Raw genomic sequence first — 23,686 nt, forward strand, 5'->3', positions numbered from 1 at the left:
AATATTGGAAAACAGACGCGAGATGTCTGGCCGTAGCGTCGCGACATATCTCGTCCAGAGATGCGAGACACGCAGTTAAAATCAGGGCCGTTTCTCTCAACAATTGACGTTGCTACGAGTATTGCGTAGGGCCTGCGCAGAAAGCACGGTCGTTATTCAATGTCTGCGTTATTCATCCAGCCCTCATTCACCTGTGAAACGTACGCAACCCTACGAAACCGAGTACTCGACACGGCTTTTTCAAGCGGCATAGTACGTACGCACAGTTGTACAGAAATTGACTTTCTCCAGGCTACGACTATCAGAGATATATAGCAGACAATTTGGACCACACAGCTCGAAACGTTTGATTTTACGAGGCGATTTACCTCGCTAGGTGAATAACCCTACGAGAGAAATTGATTCGACCAGAGCAAACTCGGGTAAAAGGTTGGAGGTCGTTGTATTCCGATAGAATCGCGTTATATGGCTATCGATAATGCGAAAATCGTTTCTCGTGTCGTTTTCAGCGACCAAGAGGAATGAAAAAGATCGCTGCATAAACAAGGATGCAAACATTTGTAATTAGGCTGTTTGTTGCGAATCGACCGCGGATATTTATGAGAATTTAAATATTTCTGTACCTCGTTTAAGAAACAGAAACTAAATGAACATCCTTTTCATTTATTTTCTTTCATTAATCTCATAACTATCATAAATTGTTTAGCACTTTACTTTGGATATTTTATATATTTTTGCACATTTCACATGTGTTTTATACATTTTTTAAAATTTATATCTTAATTTAATTTATAGTAAATTTAAAGGTACAGGTGAATCGACCCCGGATATTTATGCAAATTTAAATATTTCTGTACCTCGTTTAAGAAACAGAAACTAAATGACCATCCTTCTCATTTATTTTAATTTAATTTATGGTTATTTAAATATATACAGGTATTTATATTTTAATTTAATTTATAGTAAAACTAAGGGTAAAACGCAGAATGCACGCAGTATTTATTTATTTATTTATTTATTTCAGCCATATTAAATTCGGTTTCGTATAATTTACAGACAATATGAAGCAAAACTAACACTAAACATACACAGAACTATAGTAGCATAAAACTACATCAATCCTTTGGTTATCCATCGACTTTATTTCTAAATGCTTTGTCATTATGTAAACCTTCTCCTGGTTACACTTCATCCATTCATCCATTGCCTATCTCTTTCTTTTTACTTGTACTTTATTTATTATATATTTGCATTTATATTTGTAATAATTGTATGTTTCTCCACACTCGTCTTCTGCTTCTACTTCTCTCTATTCACGTCTTTCTTCCTGTTCTCCTACTTCCTCTCTATTCTCCGCAACCACCTTATTGCTTACATATTTGCATTTTCTTCCAGAATTTCCTCGACCCTCAAATTCATTCTGTCTATCGTTTAACATTCCTCCTTCCAGTGCTTGAACAAGTCCTCTATACAACGCTTCCCAGCATTTTCCATACAAGGCACATCTCCTCTCCTCTTCCTTGAACCAGAACTCGTTACGATATGCAAAAATATACAATATAAAATATCCATCTATTGGCAGCACAGATCTTCCCTTAGGCTAGCAGAGTATGGAATATGGATTTGCAGAAAAATTCGCTGTCCGACAGTATCGTGAAATTCGTTGAAGTGCAAGGCTTATATACATAGACAAGCGTCCTTGATTTCCATATTAGGTCAAGTGATTATGGTTCTTCAGAAAAACGTGCTCGCTACACACGCATACGTGATTTAAATAATATACCAATGAATAGTTGTTAAAAACGTACGATGCAATCACGTTAAAAAATTGTCTTACACGATATTAACAAATACTGGTGACGATCCAAAACTACCTATACGCAGGTACATCCAAACACCTTTCAAATTCAAGAGTCTGCATCTTTCTAGGTTTCTAACTTTTAGCATCTTGGAACTATACTCTGGCTGATAATATGTTATTATACATATTTAGTATATAATTAAAATATAATAGAATATAGTATAAATATAATATTTATAATTAAAGTATGTATAATAAAATTCATATATAATTCTCCTTATTATCATATGTGTAAGAAAAGTATATATTACAGGATTTTCTGTTTAGTTACTTTAAAATGAATAGCATATAGAGATATTTTTTAATGTTCCTTTTGAACCATTTTGCTAAATTTCAGTCTACCATCACTATCGATCATATATATAAGAAAAGTATATATCACATGCTTTCCTGTTTAGTTACTTTAAAATGAATAGAATATAGAGATATTTTTTAATGTCCCTTTTGAACATTTTGCTGAATTTTAGCCTACCATCGCTATCAATCATGTTTAAAAATATGTATATAGTTATCAACTGGGACAGGGATTACGTTAATCTTCATGAGCCTGGGATGGGACATTATTCATCGCACATATTATCTTTCAAATTTCAAAATAATTTTTAGCAAGACTGTTGGATTGCTACAATCTTTTTGGAACCACTGGAACACGACGTGCAACTTGCAATCTGGTGATTCTCTTACGAATGAAATTCAATGTTCCATGGAAAAGACCTTTAGTTTTTCAAACTTTATTGTATAGCAATCCATACTTCTACATTATTAGTTTAAAAAAAAAATTCGTTGAAAAAGTGAAGTTACAATTGCATTACAACTGTACTTTCAAATATTTACTGAGACTGTTAGCAAGAGTAGCACATGGATACGTCTCCAAGCATTTAACATCTGTTCGTTGTAAATGAAAAATAAAATAATAAACGTAAGCACGTAGTATGCGCGTCAGACTTCCATGATAACATCCAGTGACAGCGTTTTACGATTATGAGTCAGCGTTTAGAAACACGTCAAAGACTTTCGTAATACCAGTTTTGAGTTAATCGAAACTGATTTATATTCGCTATAGGAAAAGCGGTTCTCGTATTGCTGCGGAATCTAGTTCACCGGTTATGCTATTTCGGGTAACTTGTAATGCAAGATTCGACGCGAATCAAGGCCGTGAACGATTACTTCGATAAGCATGATTCAAAAGAGAATCCTTCGACGATTTATTTTTCAGCAGAAAATTATGCAGAATTTATTCTGCAAAAGTACTTTGACATTTCTTGAATAATCTCAACTCCACTTTTACTTTGTCGGTATTTTTTGAATCAAGTGAATGCGTTCTGTCCTTGCGGTAGAACTGCAACTTTATCTGAACTTGTCGGCGGACAAACAGTTTACATAATTACAGTTCATATAATAGGAACTCGCCAATTATCCCCGCTACTATTTTTCCTTCGTATAATAGCGGCTCAGGTTCAAACTCGAACGAATCAACCGGCAAAATTTGGGTCAATCGGACGTTAAATAAAATTTCGTTTAGATAAATGGACCTCTATTGAGTCGTTACGTTTCGTGAAATGAAAGATCAATGGAATAAATCAATTTATTTTAGAAAACCGTATTATAAAACTATAACAGCGATCATTGTTCATATACGTTAATAAATAATACGTAATTAAATATAGCGGAAAATCCGACTCATTGGTATTACAACCTTGATCTATGTATTAATCACATAATCATTATATATTATAACATTGTAATCGTAAGTATATTTAATATCATAGTTTATTTATTTATTTTAGAGAACCGTACTATAAAACTATAACAGCGATCATTGTTCATTACGTTAATAAATAATACGTAATTAAATATAGCGGAAAATCCGACTCATTGGTATTACAACCTTGATCTATGTATTAATCACATAATTATTATATATTGTAACATTGTAATCGTAAGTATATTTAATATCGTAGTAACAATGTATAATAATTAATATGTCCATTAACCATGCGATGTAATTATATACTCTAACTCTAATTTCATTTACCTATCGTCGCACCATAATATCTCATTATTATATCACTGTATTAAAATGAAAACAATTTTATATGGATTATTAATTATCGATTTGTAGACTATGATCAAAAATGATGACCAACTGGAGTTTCTCTTGTCAGCTGAGCAAAGAAATCCCAGTTATACGTATACGAGATCGATGTAACGATCTGCAAAATTCACATTACGTAGTTGTAGGAGTAGCAGTGCTTCAATTCTCTGCAGATTTACGAAGTTAAAAATGTACCTGTTCGACAGATTATCATTAAGGCGGTAGGTTTGAACGAGGCGGACTGGGTCAGAGAAAACCAAGGTCACGGCTCGCTTCTCGCGCAGATCTGATAATTTGTGTACGCATTTACTGCAAATGTTTGGTTTATCGGCTTTACTGCCTGCTGCAGTTCACAGCAGATGCGTAACACGGTATCGGCAATATTTCACGCGTGCATAAAATAACGACGACTGAAATGTTTTAAAAAAAGAACGCAATTGCTTCGATATTTTAATCATCGAACACACGATGCATCTATCGTTAATTGTTTGCCGCAATTTTTACTCGCTTGAATTTAACGAGCATCCTCTCCCATACAAACTGATGTTAACAGATTTAAAATATTGTCGTTTGTTTAACTTGTAATGTCGTATGTTCATATAAATCATAGAATAGGTGTTTTAATTTGATTTATCTTCGATCGACTTACCTCGAACACACCTGATGTAATTGTTGAACTCTTTTTGCAATCTGTTCGCGGCATTTTGCTGTCTCATGAAATTCTGCAGATGTTCGTCGAATATGTCATCAGCGGTCCTATCCACTTTGCCCAAATTCTGAAGAAACTGCAACGAGAAAGAACAGTTTGTACCATAAGCTCTAATCTCTTCACGCATCGTTTTAGTCGTAGCACGCTGACTTTCCATAATCGCGAAAAATATATACAAAGTACAATCGAAGAAATCTCGATACAATGCCAATAATCGTTTCAAGTTGCTATATATAATAAACCATGGCGCATAGGATAATCGGTTCCGATTATAAATTTTATTTTGTTTTTTATGTATTCAAACTGAAAATAATTTTGTATCAAGGCTGCTTATACCAATACCAGTCAAAATGACTGGTATTTGTCAAAGTGTAAAAGGGTGCTGCAATCTGTTTATCGAACCCCAATTAACCAGTTTCCTCGTTTTGTACAACTTGCCACACGTTTTCAAAATTTTTGCTGCATATCATTCGATATGGCGATATCACTTATCAGGAAAATTCCGGATGGATCGCTAGATCGCTAGATGCTAACGCTAGAAATACCACAGCAGTCAAAACGACTGGTTCTACAATTCTATAAATGTGCCAACCCTCGTTTAGGGATCATGGTCCCGGATGGATTAATAATACGAAAAACGTACTACGTAACATGAAATTGCTTCTGTAAGAAAGTAATAAAACAACAAATATAAAAATATTCTATTATTACGTATTTTTTAAAGACCAGTCATTTTGGCTGGTTTTGGTAGAAATACCTTCGCGTTAACTATCGGTAGTTCTAGTGTTACGACAAACGCTATCGCGCTGTTTGGCATTTTTCAACCCTGTTTTTTCAAAGACCCCTGAGACTCAAACGATGAACGAACTTGCATCTTCCTCGTACGCGTGTCATTTCGAAAGCTGCGACTAACAACGTTATCGCACTCTGCGTACAAATATTCTGCCCAGACTCGACGTCTGTCACAAGTCTGGCAAGCAGACGATCGCACGTCGTGAAATTCACAAAGCAGCGGAACGCCAATGCGTCGTACAGTGTCGAGGAAACATCGGCGATGGCGATGGCTCGCCTCGCGGAGGAAATTTGAATCGAGGCCGACTTTGATGGCGAATTTGAAACGGTTCACGAGTAATTCGCTGCATCTTCATAAAGATCCCCTTATCACGGCTCGCTTCAATACGAATCTTCATGAACGCCAATGGATCGCGCAGTGTGTAGGGTACGAGTGACAAGGTAATTGCGAGGCTGCTGCAATTTAGCGTCTATTACGCTTAATGCTGAACAAAGATGAATGGCAGCTCGTATTTTCAAACGAATTGAAAGTCACGTTAGACGTTAGAGCTGTAGGATGATTTGGTGGAAGCGAATACGAAGAATAAAACACGACAGTGGTATCGGGCAAACAAACGTTTCGTGACCGCGCCGATCCTCCAGAACGCGTATTAATTATGCACCGACTGTTATACCGTGCTATCTGTCGAGTATGAATAATATATAGCGCGAACGAAAAATACCAAACGATCAATAAAAAATGTATTTCTTTCTTTTAACAAGCTCTTTTGACAATTAACAATTGTCTGAAATTACTCGTTATGCGCGTATAGCTTAGTATATAGTGTTTGCTATGTAGCCTAATATCTGTAACGTTTAACGGTTCGTAGAAAAATTTGTTTCTAATCCGGTAACTCGTAGAGCGTGGAAAGAAATTTTTTCGCAAGAAAATACTTTAACGTATATATTAATATACATTTATTTTGTAAATTGCCGGTTACACAGAGATTTTTAAATCGTAAACGGCAGATGCAATTTTTTCTTACTATAGTAAATATAATTAAATTGTATAAATTGTGTAAAATAGTATAACAGATAACGTTATGGATCAACGTGTACTCGTTTCTATTGTAAACTTAACATCGTTTCCGATGTTCTCGATTTGCAAGAGATAAGATTTTTTCATTCTACTGTAATTTTGAAAATTCCCTGTTTCCTGTATTTTTGTGTTCGACACAGGCTCCGCTTGTTATTGCAACTTGTTTCTATTTTAAACTTGTTTTTATTATAAAGTTAACATCGTTTCCGATGTTGTCGATTTGCGAAAGATAAAATTTTTTCATTCTATTGCAATTTTGTAAATTCCCTGTTTTCTGTATTTTTGTGCTCGACACAGACTGCGCTTGTTTTTGCAACTTGTTTCTATTACAAAGTTAAGATCGTTTCCGACGTTGTCGATTTGCGAAAGATAACATTTTTTCATTCTACTGCAATTTTGTAAATTCCCTGTTTTCTATATTTTTGTGCTCGACACAGACTGCGCTTGTTATTGCAACTTGTTTCTATCATAAAGTTAAGATCGTTTCAGATGTTGTCGATTTGCGAAAGATAACATTTTTTCATTCTACTGCAATTTTGTAAATTCCCTGTTTTCTATATTTTTGTGCTCGACAGGCTCCGCTTGTTATTGCAACTTGTTTCTATTTTAAACTTGTTTCTATTATAAAGTTAACATCGTTTTCGATGTTGCCGATTTGCGAAAGATAAAATTTTTTCATTCTATTGCAATTTTGTAAATTCCCTGTTTTCTGTATTTTTGTGCTCGACACAGACTGCGCTTGTTTTTGCAACTTGTTTCTATTACAAAGTTAAGATCGTTTCCGACGTTGTCGATTTGCGAAAGATAACATTTTTTCATTCTACTGCAATTTTGTAAATTCCCTGTTTTCTGTATTTTTGTGCTCGACACAGACTGCGCTTGTTTTTGCAACTTGTTTCTATTACAAAGTTAAGATCGTTTCCGACGTTGTCGATTTGCGAAAGATAACATTTTTTCATTCTACTGTAATTTTCTAAATTTTCTTTTTTCTGTATTTTTGTGCTCGACAATACTTCGCCTGTTTTTTAAATTTATATATACAGCGATTGAGGAAAGCGTTCGAGCACTTGTAGAAACTTCTTGTGCGATAGCGCGACACATTTTGAAATTTCACTAACAGTGATGAGAATAAACGAAACGCGATTTTGTCGGTAAAATTTGAAGCGAATTTCACAAGTAACATAGAAGCTACGAAATATTTATCAGCACACACTTCGCACAGATTAACAAATTATTTGATTATTCGATCATTCGTCGTATTAACCAACCACGGTACGTGGTATGTCAGTGGCATTATTTTTAGCTCTAATTTTACGCTTAAAACAAGTATTCACATCGTAATCTTTAAACTTTGACCAAGTAGTAAGCCACGAAATACTGAAAAAACTATTTACGCGAGACTATTGCAGCATCTCAATATATTTGACAAACAACTAAACGTCAAAGAAACGTCAGTTTCGCGAGAACTCGAGCGTTTCGAACACATTGCGTCGGACATGAGAAATAAATTCTAAATAATTTCTTGCAAAACGTACTATAAATTAAATTACAGAAGATGCGTCTATCACTGATCACGTTATTTACAAATTATGTAAAGTTTATTACAATTTATACAAATTTTATACAATTACCCAAAGTTGTGCAATGAAGCTCGTTTATTATGCTAATCTGCTGTTTTATTTATTATATTATTGTGTTATATTTTTAATAAGAGATAAACAAAATTATTCACAGATACAAATAATATAACAAATAATACTTTCGCACACAGAATATTTCGAATAATCGTTGTGCATGAAAAGATATGAATTTGTATTTTAAGAAATATATCTGTATTTTTCTGCATTTTTTAATATCGTTGCACTGCTAAAAAATGTTAAGTTATAAAAGAAAAATGTGTTAACTTATACCATTCTAATCTTCTCTTTAACATTTCTTTTAATTTCGATCAAAATAAAAATGTAATTTCTACCAATTTTTTCTAATGTGCACCAATGGTAAATTATCTACAGATCACATAAACTTGTACCTTGTGTAATGTTCTTTATCGTTATTTTTTTTTTTTTTTTTATAACAGCAAAAATATAAACCAGATTAAAAAATATAAACGACATTAAAACAGATAAAGATACGTAGAAACATACGCATTTCTATCTTAAAAAACATATCTGTGGTATTTAGTTACGTCGTTGCACCGATGAAAAATGTGAAGCTGTAAGAAAGATATGCTATCGTATATCGTTCAATCTTTTTCTCTAATATTTCTTTCAAATGTAACCAAAAACAATATATGACTTTTTCCAATTTCTCCAAATATACCAATCTACATAGAGCTACACAGAATTGTACCTTATGTAATGATGTTCCTTTATCGTCATTTTTTTTATAACAGATAAAAAACAATTATTCTCAGACAGAGACATTCTGATACTTTCATACACAGAAGATACGCATTTCTATTTTAAAGTCGCGTCGTTACGTTTAGGAAACAAGCGAAACTGTCAGAAAAAAAAAAAGAAAAGAAAGAGAATTATATATCATTCAAACCTTTTCTCTAACACGTCTTTTAACTTTAATCAACAACAAGATGTGACTTTTTCCACTTTCTCGAGTCACTTTGTATAATACCTTTGCCTCGGTACAATGCAATTAGGTTGTGACAAAACTTTCTTTCGTTTCATAAGGAAATAATAGATACACAACATTTTTTATTCCACGTTATTTTATTGAATTAAATATGGTCCATTTTGTTCTGTTAAGTTAAAGTCCACAATTACGTAATTATATTAATATAATATAATATATTATAATAATATTTAATAATATAATTATATAATAATTAGACTATTAAAGACCATGATTATATAATTATATTGATATAATATGATATATATAATATATTAATATTATATATTAACCCCTAATATATTAACGATACTTCAATTATATTATTATATATTATATTAATCCCTTCCCGTACTTTAGCGAGTCAGACTCGCGATATTCATGTTCGGGCCAAAATCTTCATCGCGAGTCTGACTCGCTAAAGTACGGGAAGGGGTTAATATAATATATAATAATATAATTGTAGTATCGTGGACAAAAGGTCTAAAAGATATCGGGAAAACTAGCTTTTCCGATAGGTAAATACTGCTTTTTCCCAATAATTTGAACAAACGTATAATAAATCTGAGGACTGTTCCAAGGACCATCCATAAACCAGTAACACCTACAGGGGTAATAAACTAAAAGTTTAATCCAATACGTATCTAAATTTGATAATTTTCAGCTTCAGTCACGATAATAATCTTGCGATTTGTAGGAATCTACAAATTGCTCTGAAATTGCGCTAATTGCTTGGAAAGTACATACGCACATAAAACAGGCTACCGATTATAGTCCGTATCACTTAATGAAAGTAACCGTAAAGCGGGTCCATTAAATTTAATCTTATCCATAACAATTACAGCATAATGAGATGCATTCGCGTTTACGACGTCACAATTTTGATAACCGACGACTGACGATACGTATCTACGTATAGGTGCTATACTTACAACGTTAGTATCCAACGAACCCCTCCGACGCTATTTATAAATTCAAGCACATCAAATACCGTACGATTATGCTACACGATTATTCTCCGTGAATTTAACCAGCAGAATAGAGCACTGGTGAATTTCTGGCGAAGTGGATATAAAATAAAAACAAATTCGCCAAAAACGTTCCAACATGGGTACACTGGTCGTGCGATTTGGCTGGGCTTACGAACCGAGGGTACATACATATTTCAAAACGAACGTCAGATATTTCTGTAACGATGCTATTCTGCCTCGTTTTATATCGCCGATCAATCAGAACATTGCTTTTTTTAATACGTGTTTTACGTCGCTTCGGCTATGGGTCATTAGCGACGACGTTACACTTCGATTGATTAAAGAAATATTTTTTATTAGATGGGAAAATAGATAGATTTTTCACAAATTATAATTTGTTGTTTATGGAATTTCTCGTGTCGTAATATACTTACAGAATTGAATATTTAAATGTAAAGTGTAAGGATTAAAGAAATATATTTGTCATGTAGGTAGATAACTGGATTTTTGACAAATTATAATTTGCTGTTTATGGAATTTCTCGTGTCGTAATATATTTACAGAATTGAATATTTAAATGTAAAGTGTAAGGATTAAAGAAATATATTTGTCATGTAGGTAGATAGCTGGATTTTTGACAAATTATAATTTGCTGTTTATGGAATTTCTCGTGTCGTAATATATTTACAGCATTGAATATTTAAATGTAAAGTGTAAAAATTAAAGAAATATTTGTATCATATGGGTAGATAGATAGATTTTTCATAAATTACAATTTGTTGTTTATCGAACTCCACGTGTTGGATTATATTTACAGAATTGAATATTTAAATGTAAAATATAAAGATTAAAGAGATATTTTCAATATATAAATAGATGGATAGATTTTTTACAAATTATAATTTACTGTTTATCGAACTCCACGTGTTGGGATATATTTACAGAACTGAATATTTATATGTAAAGTGTAAAAATTGAAGAAATATATTTGTCACGTAGGTAAATAGATAGATTTTTGACAAATTATAATTTGCTGTTTATCGAACTCCACGTGTCGAAATATATTTACGAAAGTGAAGATTTAAATGTAAGGTATAAAGATTAAAGAAATATATTTGTCATGTAGGTAGATAGATAGATTTTTGACAAATTATAATTTGCTGTTTATGGAACTCCACGTGTCGGAATATAAAAAGAAATATTAAAGATTAAAGAAATATTCTCATTATATAGGTAGGTAGATAGACTTTTGACAAATTATAATTTGCTGTTTATCGAACTCCACGTGTCGGATTATATTTATGAAATGGAAGATTTAAATGTAAAGTATATTTAAGGCGAATGTTTAAACCAGATATTTCTGTAACGAGGCTTAGAGGCACTGTGTGTCTCGTTTTATACCGTCGATCAGTCGGAACGTGTTTTACGTCGCGTCATTTACGAATCATTTGCGATCAAGTTTGACGCAGACTGATAAGAGAAATATTTTTGTTAAGCAAATAAAATAGAGACATTAATAGAATATACACAGATTCTTGGCAGATTATAATTTGCTGCATATCAAGCTTCTTCCGTCGAAATATATTTATGAAAATAGAATATTTAAATTCAAAGTATATCTAAAACGAATTTTTAAACCAGATATTTCCATAACGAAGCGTCGAAGCAATGTTTCATTTTATATCTCTGGCAAATTATAATTTTCTACTTATTAAATTAATATTAATCAATATTTGAAAGTGCAAAGATGAGTTTTCTAAAAAGTATGACACCAAGAAAAATCGTTATATCTCGCGAGACTATGTTTTGATAATTTGCGAAATAAAATCTTCAGAGCTTTTATTTAGAATAAAATAAAATTAGATGAGAAATGTGTGATTCATATGAGTGGTACTTTTTTAACTTCGAGTGATATAGAAGTAGGCTATTAATTAATTTTCTTTCAACATATTAACAACATTTTATCGTATTTTATAAATCGTATATAAAGTTCAGGTACTTTTCTTCTATTGTATTGGACAAAGTGAAAAGAGCAAAGTGAAATTTAATGTTCAACCAGTTAGCTGTTGCGACCTCCTTGAAAAGCGTTTACGTAAAATTATAATTATTACGTAAAATGTATCGCAAAAAGCAAGCGATCAAACACAGACTATGTGTAGCTGTTATAATACAGAATTAAACTGTAACGAAATGGCAATGTTTTATTTTTTAATGTTATTACTTGTTACTTGTCGTAACGTAAAATATTGCTATTTAATCATGACGAATATACTCGTCAAAAACTACTAACTGGTTAATTATCGACGTAATAACGTTGCTTTGTTTTCTTCTTCTTTTTTTCGAAATTAAACATTTTTCAAAGTATCGTCTTCTCTGAAAACATATTCTCAATAGTTTTTGGAGAAATATCGATTGTTAAACAGCGAAATGCACTTTATCATACCACTAAGATACACTAAGACACTAATTTCTCTATGAAATGAAGTATTTTATACGAATCTCATTCGATATAGCCGCATGATCTACATAATGTGTCTTATGAAGAAATAATTAATAAAAATAAATGATTTTGCAAAAGTGATAGTTCAAAAATCCTGTACATAATTTCATGTTATGATATAACACAAAACTGAAGATGCGGAAAAGAAAAGTTTTCTTCTTTCGAAGCCTCCAAGGAATTAAATTTCCTCCTAAAATTGTAATCTTCACTACGGAAAAATATAAACTTAGTGCAAATTTTGTTACATTATCACTCTACGTTTAGTGAATTTTTGCTAAATAAATATTTTACTAATTAAATTTTATTCTAAAATTGTAATCTTCACTGCGAAAAAATATAAACTTAGTGCAGATTTTGTTACATTTTCATTCTACGTTTAGTGAATTTTTATTAAATAAATATTTTACTAATTAAATTTTCTCCTAAAATTGTAATTTTCACTGCGAAAAAATATAAACTTAGTGCAAATTTTGTTACATTATCACTCTACGTTTGGTGAATTTTTGCTAAATAAATATTTTACTAATTAAATTTTCTTCTAAAATTGTAATCTTCACTGCGAAAAAAATATAAACCTAGTGAAAATTTTCTTACATTTTCATTCTACGTTTAGTGAATTTTTACTAATACGTTACACTACCCACTAACTTATTTAAAGTTTCCAATATTCGCCCACGCGGATTTTATTCCTTTTTTATGTCCAATGATATTTTCTCCAAATGGCTTCTCCCGATCGTAAAGTTTCCTCGCTAGAATTTCCCACAGGTTCTCGATCGTGTTCAGGTCAGCACTCAGTGCTGGCCATCGTGATAATTCTATCGCGAAATTTTCGAGCCACTTTCCTGTAGCAAAAATTCTTTTTTGTCTTCTATTCCCATCACGAAAGGCAATAGCTCGTCATGTAACATCTTCTGACATCCCATAGCGTTCAATCTATCTTTTACAAAAACAATTTCACTTACCATATCCAGGTACTATCACTGTTTTCATGAAAATATTCAACAAACAAAGAAGAAAATGTGTTTGGGTGTATTCACAGCATCGTGGATGAAGAAATATTGTATTATAAAAGAATATGAATACATTTCTTTGTAATTCTACCAAATATCCAAATTGGACAAATTGAGAGTGAAAAGAATTAAATAAAAAAAAAAAAAAAAAAAAAAAACATTTCTTTGAAAGAAATTTCTCAAAAGATCGAGCAGAAAAAGCTTGTTTACGATGGATACGAAATTTGCTGTAACTTTAAATGTAACGTAACTAAATTTTAATACTGTGATTACGTCGATATAAATCGAACAGACTTGGTCGATCTGTTTACAAGGTTGCTACAAGGTAAACTAACAAACCGAACAGCACAGGTTACGAAGAACCTTGTCCTATTTACCATAACTGCAATATTTATATCCAACAAACAGCAAGATGAATTGATAGAGCAGACAGTAACATGACTGATAAATTGCTATACGTCTTTGAATCTGAAAATAAGTTTTCGCTCTCAATGACTCTTTTAACGCTAGAAGTCATTGTTTGGGTATAATAAGACAAACGTTTGTGCAGTGGACTATGAATAGCGACGGACATAAGAAACGTAGAGGATCCTATACGTCTGTTGATTGCATTATATACGCCAATCAACGTTGATGGTGAAGAAATAACGCGTTAACAGGTTACATTGGCAACGAAGGTGGAGAAGTTTAGCGTCCATAGAACGATTTCTAGATCGTTGAATTCGATTAACTGATTGACCCTTGTGCTATGTATTTTTCCTACGTACGTTTCTTTCTCTAACATAGACAAAGTGATGTTCATCTGACAAATCTTTCTATCGGTCTTCCTAACGAACTGATAAGGGATCTACGCTAGAGTTTCTTCTATAATTTCCAGCTATTTTGTAACAATTATTCTACCGATTGACGAAGGTATTCGAACGGTACGATAGAAAGTATTTCGTTTGAAGATCAGGCAACTGCTCGAAATAAAATTACAGCTCGCCACGAACCAAATTGTCGCAGAGCCAAACATTGCAGCGTATCTTCGCGCCTTCCTTTTCTTTAACAGACGTTGTAATTTAACGTTCTATAGCTGTATATTAATTGTACAAATTAATAAAAAAATATGATACATCGTACATGTAAACGGTTGTGTTAGAAAGAAGATTTATATACGGGGTGTCGGAGATTTGTACGCCCAAACGATTTTTGTTTTTCTTGTAGCCACTTTTCTATTTTTGTGATATGTTCTTGTAATAATTTGACTGCTGTTTCTGGGTTAGTGTGCCTGACTAGTATAGCTGTGTCGTCCGTGTTTTTTTTTGTTTTTATTTATTTCTTTACATTCTTAATTCGTCCATTTGGACATTTGGAAGAATTTTTTAGCGGTATTATTATCACGTGGGTGACTACCCCCAGCGAGGTACCATCCTCGCGTTTGCTAAGTTATATCCTTTGTGAGGTTCTCAAACGATATCGGTATTTTGTGCTTGAGTAAGAAAAATTTGTTATATAAGCGTAGATCGCTCGAAGCTGTAGGAAAAAGTTATGAGAAAAATATGAAGTTCAAAAATATAAGTATGAAAAAATACGAAGGAAGAGCAGCAGACTCGCGGTTACTGCGACACGATTTACTTTTATCTCGTCTGTACAAAGGCAACTAATTCTTCTTCTCGAAATGTCCATCGTTTCGACGATACAGAATCGATAATGCAATATTTATCGTCCTGCGAATTTCATTCCCATTTCGTCCGATTTCCGCAAATGAATCATTTTCAGATATTTTGCGACGGAGAATTAGTTACTCACTTTTGCGTAGACAGAGTGAACGTAAGTATAGCTGGTTTCTGCTTACATCAACACCATCATCATCAACTTCTTACATTACAGTGCAAACGCGAGCCTGCTGCTACTCGCTTTGTATTTCATATTTTTGTCATGAATTTTTAACGAAGCTTTAAGCGACCTACGTTTATGTAACGTTTTTGTCCTGTTTAGGCCCATAAAATATACACATGGATAACGTTTAGTCGGTAAAACCAAGGCCAGGCCTGTACATCTCCAAACACCTACGATGCATGGTTGGAGGATAAATAAATAAATAGAGAAAAAATATATTGTGCATGCTACATGTAAGCAGAATCGAGGTTTCAAATGTTATAATAAAAAAAGAAAAATATACGTTTGCAGACATTCAGGGAAATATAACAGTATGAGGGTTAAACAGTCTACATTCTATGTATTGTGTGTGCGTCTGTGTGTACATAGAAACTCGGGAACATTATCATTGTATGTTTCGTCCGGTGAATCTTTGCGTAGCCCGTAATCAATATAATCAATTAATATAATTAGTTGGACTGTAATAATCATAGGGAACTGTCGTAAAACTAAACATTTCGATTTGACCGTTAAGTGGCATAAAACACCTTCGAGTCAAGATGTTCCTTATGGTTATTGCCCCATCAGATAAAAAGTGTGGAAACATGGATTTTTCCATGTTTTCCGGGATTTTCACCCAAAAGCTACCGGTGATGGGGTGAACAACACCCAGCAAGAGTTTTCCTCCGCCACAGTGTTACGACCGGCTCAGTTCAAAACCGGAGATAAAGATGTGGCGGCACTCGACAACAATATATATCGTGCCCAATGAACCATCAATATCCCAACGGTGCTTTTGCTGAATGTTCGAGAAGAAGGCGTGCGTGGCAACAGTCACGGACGCCTAACAAACTCGAGGATAGTGAGGATATTGAGGGGTGACAAAAGAAAAATAACCGAATCCGATCGGAAGTCGAGTTGTAAGAATCAGTCTCGAAAAGTCACGCCTAGAGCTCGGAAGTAAATTGTAAACCAAGTGTTAGAAAAAACAATAAAGTTTCTTTTTTTTATTTTTCATCTTAATTACAGTATTAGGGGTTTTTCTCAAAGTTCCAAAGGGAAGGCTCCGGTGTCCTTCCACCTCCGACATATATATACGCAACGAGCGTAATAATCTTGTCTACAATTGTTGTTGGAATAAATGTACATTATAATCTGTTATCTCAGAGTTATAATTAAATTTAATCACCTCTATTATTCTAAACAAAATAGGAGATCGATCAGTTTCGTGGCGTCGATTTTATATCGTAACGAGAATTTACGACTCCCGTTGACGTGTTTCTTGAGACCGCGTCTCTTCGCGAATGCTTGAAAAACATTGTACCATATGTGTACTCGAGATATTGATTTAGAAGAAGAGTATATCAAAGTCTAACTACGAAGCAACAAAGTTGTTTCCTCGAGAGTCTAATATCTTATTGATGTAGTCTTGAAACTTTGTAGACACATTGTATATAGGAGTAGGTATTTCAATTTAAAAAAGAATTTGTGACACCTTCGTTGACAAGATGTATAATACGATTCCCAAGGAAACATATTTCTGTGCAGAAATTTTACAACGTTGCTATACTTACTACACCCATTAGTGGCAATAATCATTAGTTTAGAATATTTAGCTTTTCTCGCGCTTAATGCTGCAGCTACATATCGGCCACATACCTCTGGCATAATTCAATTAATACTATTACCACACTATACATGTAAGCAAATACTATACATATACATATATATACAATATATGTGCAAGTACTATATATATATGTACAAGTACAAGTACTATACATATACAAGTAGCATATATTATATACAGAGTGGTTGGTAACTGGTGGTACAAGCGGAAAGGGGGTGATTCTACGCGAAAAAAGAAGTCGAAAATATAGAATAAAAATTTTTCGTTTGAGGCTTTGTTTTCGGGAAAATCGATTTTGAATTTTCGCTTGGTACACGTGCATTTTATCACGTCTCGGATTGCGAGCAATTGAAAGAAAAGATTATTGTAGCCTTTCATACTTTAAAACAATCGAATACGTTAGAAAGTGTTCATAGAAATTTAATTAGAAGAGTAGAAGTATGTGTTCGGCAGAATGGGCAACATTTTCAGCAATTTTTGTAATAATAAACTTTATGATTACTTCATATTATTTCATTATGTATTCCTAATTTTCCGTTATTGCAAAAACAAACTTAAACTGCGATAATATCCATCGAGACAACGATCTACAGTGAGATCCGTTATAACGAGACATGATAAAGTGCACGCGTACCGAGCGAAAATTCAAAGTCGATTTTTTCGAAAACAAAGCTTCAAACGAAAAATTTTTATTCTATATTTTCGGCTTCTTTTTTCGCGTAGAATCACCCCCTTTCCGCTTGTACCACCAGTTACCAACCACTCTGTATATGTACAAGTACAAGTACTATACATATACAGGTAGCATATATTATATATATAGAAGTGCAAGTACTACATATATACAAGTAGTATTTCTATATATATATACAAGTATATACCATACATGCATTCTTATATATACATATCTGTGTAAACTAAAAAAATGGGTTTTAAACAAGATATTTGTTTCAACCATTACTAATTCTAACTAGCACTCTACTTTGGATATTTTATATTATATCTTCGTGTGTTATACGCATTCCGTACATTTTTTCATCGTCTGTAAAGTTCAAAGTTTCATGAATGGTGAAATTCTAACAGGTGCTCGATTACTTAAGTTATCAGTATAAAAAAGAAAACAATAAAATAAAATAATAAAACAGTAAGAAGTTTAATAATAAAGCAAACGTAAGTTCCCAATTAAATTAATTAAATTGTACAAATCACTCGATTATTCTACTTTGAGTCCATTTAAAGTTCTACATCTTTCTATGGTCTACATAAGACAAAATCTTACTTTAGGTGACCATGATCGAGTAATATCGGTGTCACGATATAATTTTTGCACTAAATATCCTGGTTCTTAGAAGAGGAGAAGAGGTTTAGAGTAAAACTAAAGTAAGAAATCAGGGGATGAGGAAGCGTGATGCCAAAGAAGAAAAAGTGCAATACGAGTAATTTAAGATACAGGTGTACATAAGTAAATATACTAACTCGAAATATAGGGACAGATGTAGGTACTTGTCTATACAGCTAACAGAGTTTAAGTTAAGTTATGATTATTGTTATGATCTGTTTATTACATACGTGTTTTTCATTACGATTAGGTTTATATTTGTCGTTCTGGTTTAAGTTAAGTTATGATTATTGTTACGATTTGTTTATTGCGTACGTGTTTTTCATTACGATTAGGTTTATGTCCTTCGTTCTGGTTTCATGTGTAAGTATCTTTGTTTACGTGTAAGTTTTACGCTTATCGTTCTACGTTATAGCGTAAATAGAAGATGCAAAGTCGGAAGGCAAATAGAAATAAAGAATTCTAAGTTCTACTCTGCTTGTTCAGACATTGTTCAGATACTACATACGCATATGTAGCTTTGCATACAATACATGTGATACGATCGAAACTATAGTTCGATATAATCTAAAATAAATAAAATATAGATCGAAAGTTGTAAAAGTATAGTAAAAATAAAAGAAAAATCTGTAAGCTACGCAACTTGTAACTTGTCGATACACTGACATTATTATTTGCTAAATTACTGCGCAAGTGTGTCCGGTACTGTTCCAATGTTCCTTTGCTACGTGTAATTTAGAAAGAGAAAAATATAGAACAGTTTATAGAACATGACAGAACGATCGTTAGATTTCACATGTTACACGTCACTAAAGAATATTAATGTCTTACGTAAAACGCTAAGAGATATTATATAATAAACGCTAGAACGAAACCGAGGTATCCCTCGTATAATACGGCAGTTTGGTTCTGAAAGAAATCTCCTGTCATGCGAAACAATATCATACGAAACGACGAATTAATGCAAAAGTGGTAGTTAGGTTCCAATGGTCAACAAAAGTACATGTACTATTTCTTCGTAAAAAAAGAGAAATGTGTTTATTAAAACGATCAATAAATAATTTAAAGTATCGCATATTAATATTATTTACGTTCATTGAGAAAAATGTCATCGATTTTTTATCCGAAACGTTCAAAGTTGCTACTTGTACTACTTATAATACTTGTAGCATATATTAGATTGTCCGAAAAGTGTCTTTTACAGACACGTCTTTTACAACGATGCATCTTTATACAAACACGAAACCTAATCCGTCGAACGTTGTGATTTTTATTTTGATAGAACAAAATGGATCATACATAATTCGATAAAATAATATGAAACGGAAAATGTTGTACATCCATTATTTTCTTATAAAACGAAAGAAACTTTTCGGACGACCTAATACCATTATATAGATATACATAAAATGAGATACGAGATAAGATAGTGATAATATAATATAATATATATATATGATATAATACATATAATACACTGATACAGTATATATTACCATTTACCATTTCTACAGCGAAGAAATTTTCCATTGCAAAGGGTTAATACTGCGAGAACCAAAAATGGACTAACAAATTTCATACGCAGATCTAAGTCAACACATTACGCTTGAAACATCGAATGCCAGTGCTTGAGCTTAAAAATTCTCCTTACGTTCCGTCGTGTAAGGATTTCTCTAATTTCTCTAATTCTTGAACCTGGTTACTCGAATTATAGGAATACCGCGTTTTATGCGCGTCTGCCCAATTCTCGAACCGCGTTAGGGCGAATCCGCGTGATAAGAATATCAGAAGAGATATCTGCGCATAATATCTGGATACGTTTTTAAGTAAGAAACGAGTATGGAAAATTCTTAATATTTGGGAAAGCGCGTGCTCCTGGTCGATCGATAGGTTGAAATAAAACGACGCTGTCTACGATGATACGCGACAGACGAAGCCTTTGAACCTTGATTCGTCATCGAGTAGTTTATACCGATAAAAAGAGAACACAAGTTTCCTTGATTCGCGATCGAGCAATGCTCGACTTAAGACTCGACGATTGTCAGCAGCCTCGTTATACCTGCGGAAATAATTGCAGTTACATCACGAACGTGGAACATATACAGCTGCTAGTACAAGAGGAATCAATTTATATGCATTTTGCATCACACAGAAATAGAGAAAAGTGTCGGCAATACGGTTCTGTGTTCCCGTTTTATCGTCCGCATTGTCTTCTTATGCCATTTCCATGCACCTTATTACAGGGTGAACAAAGAAAATAAGAAAACCACTTGGGTGTGTTTGAACGCGTTTGAGCGAGTGAATGGGACTGAGAAGAATAGATGCGCAACTTGTTAGTTCAAAACTCGTCTAATCTTTTTTTGCATTTATAATATATTATATTATATTATATTGTATTATATTATATTATATTATATTATGTTATATTATATTATACTGTATTATATTATATTATGTTATATTACATTATATTACATTATATTATGTTATATTATATTATATTATGTTATATTACATTACATTATATTATATTATATTTTGTTATATTACATTATATTACATTATATTATATTATATTATATTATATTGTATTATATTGTATTACATTATATTATATTGTATTATATTGTATTACATTATATTATATTGTATTATATTATATTATATTATATTATATTATATTTCACGTTTAATCGTCTTTCTCTTTTTTTGTTAATTAAAGTTTTTAAGATCGCATCACCTACAAGAATATTAGCGATCTCGCGGAGAGGAAGCTTTTCCTTAGGGCATTTTCTAACGTTTAATAAAACTGACGACTACAGCATTGTGGATAATTGTAGACTCAAACGCGGTTTCTTTTTATATCTTCGATATCTCCGAGCAACCACTGATCATGTCTGGATATGTTAAGTGAAATTGTGTTTATAAAAGGGCAGATTGAACTCTATGGCATGTTAGGAGATGTAACATGGCGAACTATTGTCTTTCGTAATCGAAACAGGAGACAAAAAGACAATTTTTCAACGAGACAATGCTCTTATTACTGTACAGCCGTCGTTACGGAAAAGTGGTTTCAAAATTTCGCAATAGAATTATTGCAATGAGCTCTGATTTGAACACGGTCGAGAATCTGCGGGGAATTCCAGCGGGAAAACTTTACGATCGGGAGAAGCCACCTCTGGAAAATATCGTTGAGCATAAAAAAAGAATAAAATTCGCATGAGCAGATATTCGAAACGTAAGCTTAGATCAAAGATAAAGAAAAATCGTCTAAATATTGAACGAGAACGTGACAAAATCAACGTTCAAATTATATTTTCACAGGTGAAAACACAATTTTAGGAGAAAATTTCAATTGTTCGCTGGCTACGAAGGAAGAAAGCTTCGGTTTGTTGTATCTTCAGTTTCGCATTATATTGTAATTTAAAATTATGCAAAATGTCTTGTCAATCTTTGTTTTAATGTTATGAAAAATCTAAAAATGGGGTTCAGCTCGTAATCGGCATATTCGTCAATATATATAATGTTGCATAATCGGTAAAAATTTGGCAATAGCAAAAGAATTCAAAATTATTTCATCGATCTATTTGCATATAAAACTTCAAAATTACAAAAGACGATCCTATAAACTACAACTTTTCACTAATTCCAGTCTACTAAAATTATATTAGTTAACAAATTATCGTGCAAAGGGACCAGCGCAAGATTCATTGTAATTTTAATCTATTCCTTGTCTCTAGATTATGCTATTTTTTCCAATTTTTTCAATTTTGCAACTTACGATGGCATGATCCTTTAATTGAAAATCTATCTGAATCTTTTTAAAATACCTGTATTATTATTTGATTTGTAAAAATCATTTTAGAAAAGAATAAAACATCGATTCTGATTAATCTGTTTAGAAAGAAACATTAACTAGCTATATTATACTAAATCCTTTAGATCTCGTTACTTCTGTAAAATGGTAATTTATTCGATCAACAGAATTTCCATCGACTAGAATAGAATCGAATATAATGAAATTAAAGCGCGAGTAACTGCAACACGGTAATTTATGCCCTCGTTTAGGAATGAAACCGACGTTGGTTTAACACAGAATAGATAGACAGATGCTAATTAAAGCAACAATGTACAACACGTTCCTTGCTTATGTATGGACGTGCCAATATGTTTTTAACATTATACCTAAGTTAAACAAGAGTCAGCAACACGATCCCAACACGATAAATAGAAGATCTTGGTACAAAAATTGAGCAAGTTCATCTTTTACAGAAATCGTACTTGTTACGTTCCTGCGAGCTAATAACCTTGATGGTTAGACGATGAAGGGCGCCGCACGGACCATTTCACGCGACGTAACAGTACTTGTTCGAGTTTTATATATTTTTGTACGTTGCCGATTAATCGATGCGAGAATCAGATGAGCTCAATGCGTTTATAAGAATTTTTGCACCTATGCATTGTGACCTTTGGGAAGAAGCGTTGACTTGTCAGCCAAAGTGTTTCGAATTCTCCTAATCGCGTGTTCTTTTTCTTGCAGATTCGAAATTTGTTCGGACGAACAAGAATCGTATCGGTCGTCGGGAAGTAAACGCACGCCAAGAAGACAAGCCTGATTTCAGGGATTTATCTAGGAAACTGTTTGGAGAAAGTGGAAAAATAAAGAAAAGATGAAAAATAAAGAAGTGAAGAAACAAAATATTCCACTTGAAGTTTCCAGTGTTCTGATGTATGATAAGAACCATGCAAGTGCAAATATTGGAAGAGATTTGCTAGGTACATTTTTCAGAAATGTAAGAAGCATCGTTTCTCACATTATTTGTCACGCTAACAGCTTCCTAAAGCCAAAATATTAATTGCTTTAAACAAGTCGTAATTAATTCAGCTTTATTCAATTTCTCAGAATTTTTAGAATCTGCACTTTCGGATCGCCTTTTGCACCGAGCTCTTCGATTTAATTTGATTACGTTCTACGAGTAATATTCTCCATATCCTAATCGCATTTTTCTATCGTCAAAGGATTTGAGGATAATGCAAAAGGATATTTATTGATGTTCGAAATAAATGATCTATTAAACGTCGAGGTCTACTCTCAGTCGGGTTGGTCGTGTCGGCGCTCGATTTTATTCCACCGATGAACTAAAGTGAAATTTACATTGTTTCGCTGTGTAGGAACATGGCGGATGAACGCTGCTTTCATTCTAGTTTCATACGCG

At 32.8% G+C, this 23,686-nt stretch overlaps 1 protein-coding gene across 5 annotated transcripts in view; it reads right to left on the minus strand.

Annotated features, from left to right (window-relative positions):
* Window positions 1-23,686, minus strand: part of LOC126929014 (myc box-dependent-interacting protein 1) — a 136,989-nt gene that overhangs the window by 17,198 nt on the left and 96,105 nt on the right. For all 5 annotated transcript variants that reach the window (XM_050744998.1, XM_050744999.1, XM_050745000.1 and 2 more), the window contains one exon: window positions 4,606-4,741. In XM_050744998.1, coding sequence (XP_050600955.1) covers window positions 4,606-4,741 — 136 coding nt within the window. The remainder of the gene's footprint in view (window positions 1-4,605; window positions 4,742-23,686) is intronic.

The sequence above is a fragment of the Bombus affinis genome, chromosome 2 (genome assembly GCF_024516045.1).
Source record: "Bombus affinis isolate iyBomAffi1 chromosome 2, iyBomAffi1.2, whole genome shotgun sequence".
NCBI lineage: Eukaryota > Metazoa > Arthropoda > Insecta > Hymenoptera > Apidae > Bombus > Bombus affinis.